The following is a 10017-nucleotide window of genomic DNA, read 5'->3' as shown; positions in this document are numbered from 1 at the left end:
CAGAGCATAAGCCTTGCAACCCACCCCTATCCCCCACTCACTCACACACACCCAGTCAGGATGAAGCTGAAAGAGGACCTGAACCCAGTGCTGCTGCTGCTCTTCCAGGTGACGGTGTGGCTGTACTCTGTCCTAGCCTTCCTCCCCTCCTACCTCTTCAGCTCTGTGTCAGAATCAGACGCAGGCCTCGGGTCAGAACAGGAGCGGGCTCAGAGACTCAAGGCCCGGTCTGTGACGGGTCGCCCCGCGGGGCCCTACAGGGCCATGGGCGCCACGAAGAGGCTGGTGTCGTCCCTGCACCCCGGGGTGGACACACTGGATAAGGTGTTTGAGGACGCATCCAGAAGGTTCCCTGACAGAGACTGCCTGGGCACCAGAGAGGTAGTCATGGAGGAGGATGAGAGGCAGAGCAACGGAAAGTTCTTCAAGAAGGTAAGGACAGGAAGGACAGCGTGAGGACTTTCTGTCGGGCAAAAAAGTCAGGTGTGTTTTCTGAACAAGACCTTGTTCTGCCAAGTCAGTCTAGCCAAAACAGGAGAGAACTATCACTCATACAAAACACACCTCTCTTGCCCAACAGAAAGGCTTCATGTCACCTCACACAGCTCACCAACATACAGAATATAGGGCAATCTAAAACACTGTCGCTGTGTGTGTGTGACTTGCAACACTTTTAATTACACACCAATCCTCAGGCTAATCCCACTAGTCTAATCACAGTGCTGTTGAAACTCATGTTGCTGCAATAAAACAATGGAGTGTACTTGGCCACCCCTTGACTTCCTGAACAATGAGACTTACAGTGAAAAACACATTGAATACATTTATTTAAATGTTCTTATTGTTTCACTGACACTGTGTGAAAGTGCGTTAGCCTGGCCTGTGCCAGGTCTGGGTGTGTGCAGTACCAGTGTTATACCAGTAGAGGACAGTATCACCACTGTTTTTTATGAGTGTTGTGATTCAAATTCCAAAAGTTAAAAAGCACACAACCTCAAGCTGTAGGCTTTACTGTGGATAAAACAAACACGGTGAACTATTCTGCCCTCCTGGTTCCCTCCCATGCATAAAACAAACACGGTGAACTATTCTTCCCTCCTCCACCTCTCCATCTTATAAAACAAACACGGTGAACTATTCTGCCCTCCTGGTTCCCTCCCATGCATAAAACAAACACGGTGAACTATTCTTCCCTCCTCCACCTCTCCATCTTATAAAACAAACACTGTGAACTATTCTTCCCTCCTCCACCTCTCCATCTTATAAAACAAACACTGTGAACTATTCTTCCCTCCTCCATCTCTCCCTCGCATAAAACAAACACTGTGAACTATCCTTCCCTCCTCCATCTCTCCCTCGCATAAAACAAACACTGTGAGCTATTCTTCCCTCCTCCACCTCTCCATCTTATAAAACAAACACTGTGAACTATTCTTCCCTCCTCCACCTCTCCCACGCATAAAACAAACACTGTGAACTATCCTTCCCTCCTCCACCTCTCCCACGCATAAAACAAACACTGTGAACTATTCTTCCCTCCTCCACCTCTCCATCTTATAAAACAAACACTGTGAACTATTCTTCCCTCCTCCACCTCTCCCTCGCATAAAACAAACACTGTGAACTATTCTTCCCTCCTCCACCTCTCCCACGCATAAAACAAACACTGTGAACTATCCTTCCCTCCTCCATCTCTCCCTCGCATAAAACACACTGTGAACTATCCTTCCCTCCTCCATCTCTCCCTCGCATAAAACAAACACTGTGAACTATTCTTCCCTCCTCCATCTCTCCCACGCATAAAACAAACACTGTGAACTATTCTTCCCTCCTCCATCTCTCCATCTTATGAAACAAACACTGTGAACTATTCTTCCCTCCTCCACCTCTCCATCTTATAAAACAAACACTGTGAACTATTCTTCCCTCCTCCACCTCTCCATCTTATAAAACAAACACTGTGAACTATTCTTCCCTCCTCCACCTCTCCCTCGCATAAAACACACACTGTGAACTATTCTTCCCTCCTCCATCTCTCCCTCGCATAAAACAAACACTGTGAACTATTCTTCCCTCCTCCACCTCTCCATCTTATAAAACAAGCACTGTGAACTATTCTTTCCTCCTCCATCTCTCCCTCGCATAAAACAAACACTGTGAACTATCCTTCCCTCCTCCATCTCTCCCACACATAAAACAAACACTGTGAACTATTCTTCCCTCCTCCACCTCTCCATCTTATAAAACAAACACTGTGAACTATTCTTCCCTCCTCCATCTCTCCCTCGCATAAAACAAACACTGTGAACTATTCTTCCCTCCTCCACCTCTCCATCTTATAAAACAAACACTGTGAACTATTCTTCCCTCCTCCATCTCTCCCTCGCATAAAACAAACACTGTGAATTATTCTTCCCTCCTCCATCTCTCCCATGCATAAAACAAACACTGTGAACTATTCTTCCCTCCTCCACCTCTCCATCTTATAAAACAAACACTGTGAATTATTCTTCCCTCCTCCACCTCTCCATCTTATAAAACAAACACTGTGAACTATTCTTCCCTCCTCCACCTCTTCATCTTATAAAACAAACACTGTGAACTATTCTTCCCTCCTCCACCTCTTCATCTTATAAAACAAACACTGTGAACTATTCTTCCCTCCTCCATCTCTCCCACGCATAAAACAAACACTGTGAACTATTCTTCCCTCCTCCATCTCTCCATCTTATAAAACAAACACTGTGAACTATTCTTCCCTCCTCCATCTCTCCCACGCATAAAACAAACACTGTGAACTATTCTTCCCTCCTCCATCTCTCCCACGCATAAAACACACTGTGAACTATCCTTCCCTCCTCCATCTCTCCCTCGCATAAAACAAACACTGTGAACTATTCTTCCCTCCTCCATCTCTCCATCTTATAAAACAAACACTGTGAACTATCCTTCCCTCCTCCATCTCTCCATCTTATAAAACAAACACTGTGAACTATTCTTCCCTCCTCCATCTCTCCATCTTATAAAACAAACACTGTGAACTATTCTTCCCTCCTCCACCTCTCCCTCGCATAAAACACACTGTGAACTATCCTTCCCTCCTCCATCTCTCCCTCGCATAAAACAAACACTGTGAACTATTCTTCCCTCCTCCATCTCTCCCACGCATAAAACAAACACTGTGAACTATTCTTCCCTCCTCCACCTCTCCATCTTATAAAACAAGCACTGTGAACTATTCTTTCCTCCTCCATCTCTCCCTCGCATAAAACAAACACTGTGAACTATCCTTCCCTCCTCCATCTCTCCCACACATAAAACAAACACTGTGAACTATTCTTCCCTCCTCCACCTCTCCATCTTATAAAACAAACACTGTGAACTATTCTTCCCTCCTCCATCTCTCCCTCGCATAAAACAAACACTGTGAACTATTCTTCCCTCCTCCACCTCTCCATCTTATAAAACAAACACTGTGAACTATTCTTCCCTCCTCCATCTCTCCCTCGCATAAAACAAACACTGTGAATTATTCTTCCCTCCTCCATCTCTCCCATGCATAAAACAAACACTGTGAACTATTCTTCCCTCCTCCACCTCTCCATCTTATAAAACAAACACTGTGAATTATTCTTCCCTCCTCCACCTCTCCATCTTATAAAATAAACACTGTGAACTATTCTTCCCTCCTCCACCTCTTCATCTTATAAAACAAACACTGTGAACTATTCTTCCCTCCTCCACCTCTTCATCTTATGAAACAAACACTGTGAACTATTCTTCCCTCCTCCATCTCTCCCACGCATAAAACAAACACTGTGAACTATTCTTCCCTCCTCCATCTCTCCATCTTATAAAACAAACACTGTGAACTATTCTTCCCTCCTCCATCTCTCCCACGCATAAAACAAACACTGTGAACTATTCTTCCCTCCTCCATCTCTCCCACGCATAAAACACACTGTGAACTATCCTTCCCTCCTCCATCTCTCCCTCGCATAAAACAAACACTGTGAACTATTCTTCCCTCCTCCATCTCTCCATCTTATAAAACAAACACTGTGAACTATCCTTCCCTCCTCCATCTCTCCATCTTATAAAACAAACACTGTGAACTATTCTTCCCTCCTCCATCTCTCCATCTTATAAAACAAACACTGTGAACTATTCTTCCCTCCTCCACCTCTCCCTCGCATAAAACACACTGTGAACTATCCTTCCCTCCTCCATCTCTCCCTCGCATAAAACAAACACTGTGAACTATTCTTCCCTCCTCCATCTCTCCCACGCATAAAACAAACACTGTGAACTATTCTTCCCTCCTCCATCTCTCCCACGCATAAAACACACTGTGAACTATCCTTCCCTCCTCCACCTCTCCCTCGCATAAAACAAACACTGTGAACTATTCTTCCCTCCTCCATCTCTCCATCTTATAAAACAAACACTGTGAACTATTCTTCCCTCCTCCACCTCTCCATCTTATAAAACAAACACTGTGAACTATTCTTCCCTCCTCCATATCTCCCTCGCATAAAACAAGCACTGTGAACTATTCTTCCCTCCTCCACCTCTCCATCTTATAAAACAAACACTGTGAACTATTCTTCCCTCCTCCATCTCTCCCTCGCATAAAACAAACACTGTGAACTATTCTTCCCTCCTCCATCTCTCCCTCGCATAAAACAAACACTGTGAACTATTCTTCCCTCCTCCATCTCTCCCACGCATAAAACAAACACTGTGAACTATTCTTCCCTCCTCCACCTCTCCATCTTATAAAACAAACACTGTGAACTATTCTTCCCTCCTCCATCTCTCCCACGCATAAAACAAATACTGTGAACTATTCTTCCCTCCTCCACCTCTCCCACGCATAAAACAAACACTGTGAACTATTCTTCCCTCCTCCATCTCTCCCACGCATAAAACAAACACTGTGAACTATGCTTCCCTCCTCCACCTCTTCATCTTATAAAACAAACACTGTGAACTATTCTTCCCTCCTCCACCTCTCCCTCGCATAAAACAAACACTGTGAACTATCCTTCCCTCCTCCACCTCTCCATCTTATAAAACAAACACTGTGAACTATTCTTCCCTCCTCCATCTCTCCCTCGCATAAAACAAACACTGTGAACTATCCTTCCCTCCTCCATCTCTCCCTCGCATAAAACAAACACTGTGAACTATCCTTCCCTCCTCCACCTCTCCCACGCATAAAACACACTGTGAACTATTCTTCCCTCCTCCACCTCTCCCTCGCATAAAACAAACACTGTGAACTATCCTTCCCTCCTCCATCTCTCCCTCGCATAAAACAAACACTGTGAACTATTCTTCCCTCCTCCACCTCTCCCACGCATAAAACAAATACTGTGAACTATTCTTCCCTCCTCCACCTCTCCCACGCATAAAACAAACACTGTGAACTATCCTTCCCTCCTCCATCTCTCCCACGCATAAAACAAACACTGTGAACTATGCTTCCCTCCTCCACCTCTTCATCTTATAAAACAAACACTGTGAACTATTCTTCCCTCCTCCACCTCTCCCACGCATAAAACAAACACTGTGAACTATCCTTCCCTCCTCCATCTCTCCCACGCATAAAACAAACACTGTGAACTATTCTTCCCTCCTCCACCTCTCCCTCGCATAAAACAAACACTGTGAACTATCCTTCCCTCCTCCATCTCTCCATCTTATAAAACAAACACTGTGAACTATCCTTCCCTCCTCCATCTCTCCATCTTATAAAACAAACACTGTGAACTATTCTTCCCTCCTCCATCTCTCCCTCGCATAAAACACACTGTGAACTATCCTTCCCTCCTCCATCTCTCCCACGCATAAAACACACTGTGAACTATTCTTCCCTCCTCCACCTCTCCCATGCATAAAACACACTGTGAACTATTCTTCCCTCCTCCACCTCTCCCTCGCATAAAACACACTGTGAACTATCCTTCACTCCTCCATCTCTCCCTCGCATAAAACACACTGTGAACTATCCTTCCCTCCTCCACCTCTCCATCTTATAAAACAAGCACTGTGAACTATTCTTCCCTCCTCCATCTCTCCCTCGCATAAAACAAACACTGTGAACTATCCTTCCCTCCTCCACCTCTCCCTCGCATAAAACAAACACTGTGAACTATTCTTCCCTCCTCCACCTCTCCATCTTATAAAACAAGCACTGTGAACTATTCTTCCCTCCTCCATCTCTCCCTCGCATAAAACAAACACTGTGAACTATCCTTCCCTCCTCCACCTCTCCATCTTATAAAACAAACACTGTGAACTATCCTTCCCTCCTCCATCTCTCCATCTTATAAAACAAACACTGTGAACTATCCTTCCCTCCTCCATCTCTCCATCTTATAAAACAAACACTGTGAACTATCCTTCCCTCCTCCATCTCTCCCTCGCATAAAACAAACACTGTGAACTATTCTTCCCTCCTCCACCTCTCCATCTTATAAAACAAACACTGTGAACTATCCTTCCCTCCTCCATCTCTCCCACGCATAAAACAAACACTGTGAACTATCCTTCCCTCCTCCATCTCTCCCACACATAAAACAAACACTGTGAACTATTCTTCCCTCCTCCACCTCTCCCATGCATAAAACAAACACTGTGAACTATTCTTCCCTCCTCCATCTCTCCATCTTATAAAACAAACACTGTGAACTATCCTTCCCTCCTCCATCTCTCCATCTTATAAAACAAACACTGTGAACTATCCTTCCCTCCTCCATCTCTCCATCTTATAAAACAAACACTGTGAACTATTCTTCCCTCCTCCACCTCTCCCATGCATAAAACAAACACTGTGAACTATTCTTCCCTCTTCCACCTCTTCATCTTATAAAACAAACACTGTGAACTATTCTTCCCTCCTCCATCTCTCCCACGCATAAAACAAACACTGTGAACTATTCTTCCCTCCTCCACCTCTCCATCTTATAAAACAAACACTGTGAACTATTCTTCCCTCCTCCACCTCTCCATCTTATAAAACAAACACTGTGAACTATCCTTCCCTCCTCCATCTCTCCCTCGCATAAAACAAACACTGTGAACTATTCTTCCCTCCTCCACCTCTCCATCTTATAAAACAAACACTGTGAACTATCCTTCCCTCCTCCATCTCTCCCACGCATAAAACAAACACTGTGAACTATCCTTCCCTCCTCCATCTCTCCATCTTATAAAACAAACACTGTGAACTATTCTTCCCTCCTCCACCTCTCCATCTTATAAAACAAACACTGTGAACTATCCTTCCCTCCTCCATCTCTCCCACGCATAAAACAAACACTGTGAACTATCCTTCCCTCCTCCATCTCTCCCACGCATAAAACAAACACTGTGAACTATTCTTCCCTCCTCCATCTCTCCCTCGCATAAAACAAACACTGTGAACTATCCTTCCCTCCTCCATCTCTCCCACGCATAAAACAAACACTGTGAACTATTCTTCCCTCCTCCATCTCTCCATCTTATAAAACAAACACTGTGAACTATTCTTCCCTCCTCCATCTCTCCCTCGCATAAAACAAACACTGTGAACTATCCTTCCCTCCTCCATCTCTCCCACGCATAAAACAAACACTGTGAACTATTCTTCCCTCCTCCATCTCTCCTACGCATAAAACAAACACTGTGAACTATTCTTCCCTCCTCCATCTCTCCTACGCATAAAACAAACACTGTGAACTATGCTTCCCTCCTCCACCTCTTCATCTTATAAAACAAACACTGTGAACTATTCTTCCCTCCTCCACCTCTCCCTCGCATAAAACAAACACTGTGAACTATCCTTCCCTCCTCCACCTCTTCATCTTATAAAACAAACACTGTGAACTATTCTTCCCTCCTCCATCTCTCCCTCGCATAAAACACACTGTGAACTATCCTTCCCTCCTCCACCTCTCCCTCGCATAAAACAAACACTGTGAACTATGCTTCCCTCCTCCACCTCTTCATCTTATAAAACAAACACTGTGAACTATTCTTCCCTCCTCCATCTCTCCCACGCATAAAACAAACACTGTGAACTATGCTTCCCTCCTCCACCTCTCCATCTTATAAAACAAACACTGTGAACTATTCTTCCCTCCTCCACCTCTCCCTCGCGTAAAACAAACACTGTGAACTATCCTTCCCTCCTCCATCTCTCCCACGCATAAAACAAACACTGTGAACTATTCTTCCCTCCTCCATCTCTCCCTCGCATAAAACAAACACTGTGAACTATGCTTCCCTCCTCCACCTCTTCATCTTATAAAACAAACACTGTGAACTATTCTTCCCTCCTCCATCTCTCCATCTTATAAAACAAACACTGTGAACTATCCTTCCCTCCTCCATCTCTCCATCTTATAAAACAAACACTGTGAACTATCCTTCCCTCCTCCATCTCTCCCTCGCATAAAACAAACACTGTGAACTATTCTTCCCTCCTCCACCTCTCCATCTTATAAAACAAACACTGTGAACTATCCTTCCCTCCTCCATCTCTCCCACGCATAAAACAAACACTGTGAACTATCCTTCCCTCCTCCATCTCTCCCACACATAAAACAAACACTGTGAACTATTCTTCCCTCCTCCACCTCTCCCATGCATAAAACAAACACTGTGAACTATTCTTCCCTCCTCCATCTCTCCATCTTATAAAACAAACACTGTGAACTATCCTTCCCTCCTCCATCTCTCCATCTTATAAAACAAACACTGTGAACTATCCTTCCCTCCTCCATCTCTCCATCTTATAAAACAAACACTGTGAACTATTCTTCCCTCCTCCACCTCTCCCATGCATGAAACAAACACTGTGAACTATTCTTCCCTCTTCCACCTCTTCATCTTATAAAACAAACACTGTGAACTATTCTTCCCTCCTCCACCTCTCCATCTTATAAAACAAACACTGTGAACTATTCTTCCCTCCTCCACCTCTCCATCTTATAAAACAAACACTGTGAACTATCCTTCCCTCCTCCATCTCTCCCTCGCATAAAACAAACACTGTGAACTATTCTTCCCTCCTCCACCTCTCCATCTTATAAAACAAACACTGTGAACTATCCTTCCCTCCTCCATCTCTCCCACGCATAAAACAAACACTGTGAACTATCCTTCCCTCCTCCATCTCTCCATCTTATAAAACAAACACTGTGAACTATTCTTCCCTCCTCCACCTCTCCATCTTATAAAACAAACACTGTGAACTATCCTTCCCTCCTCCATCTCTCCCACGCATAAAACAAACACTGTGAACTATCCTTCCCTCCTCCATCTCTCCCACGCATAAAACAAACACTGTGAACTATTCTTCCCTCCTCCATCTCTCCCTCGCATAAAACAAACACTGTGAACTATCCTTCCCTCCTCCATCTCTCCCACGCATAAAACAAACACTGTGAACTATCCTTCCCTCCTCCATCTCTCCCACGCATAAAACAAACACTGTGAACTATTCTTCCCTCCTCCATCTCTCCTACGCATAAAACAAACACTGTGAACTATTCTTCCCTCCTCCATCTCTCCTACGCATAAAACAAACACTGTGAACTATGCTTCCCTCCTCCACCTCTTCATCTTATAAAACAAACACTGTGAACTATTCTTCCCTCCTCCACCTCTCCCTCGCATAAAACAAACACTGTGAACTATCCTTCCCTCCTCCACCTCTTCATCTTATAAAACAAACACTGTGAACTATTCTTCCCTCCTCCATCTCTCCCTCGCATAAAACATACTGTGAACTATCCTTCCCTCCTCCACCTCTCCCTCGCATAAAACAAACACTGTGAACTATGCTTCCCTCCTCCACCTCTTCATCTTATAAAACAAACACTGTGAACTATTCTTCCCTCCTCCATCTCTCCCACGCATAAAACAAACACTGTGAACTATGCTTCCCTCCTCCACCTCTCCATCTTATAAAACAAACACTGTGAACTATTCTTCCCTCCTCCACCTCTCCCTCGCGTAAAACAAACA

At 44.4% G+C, this 10017-nt stretch overlaps 1 protein-coding gene across 1 annotated transcript in view; it reads left to right on the top strand.

Annotated features, from left to right (window-relative positions):
* Positions 1–53: 53 nt before the first annotated feature.
* Positions 54–10017, top strand: part of LOC110504108 (fatty acid CoA ligase Acsl3) — a 56915-nt gene continuing 46951 nt past the window's right edge. The window contains exon 1 of the mRNA XM_036961352.2: positions 54–432. Within this exon, the coding sequence (XP_036817247.1) occupies positions 61–432 (372 nt within the window). The 5' untranslated portion in view covers positions 54–60. The remainder of the gene's footprint in view (positions 433–10017) is intronic.

The sequence above is a fragment of the Oncorhynchus mykiss genome, chromosome 24, assembly GCF_057628025.1.
Source record: "Oncorhynchus mykiss isolate SJ-2025 chromosome 24, ASM5762802v1, whole genome shotgun sequence".
NCBI lineage: Eukaryota > Metazoa > Chordata > Actinopteri > Salmoniformes > Salmonidae > Oncorhynchus > Oncorhynchus mykiss.
Note: the sequence above shows the minus strand (reverse complement) of the source record. Positions and strands in the feature narration are given on the sequence as shown.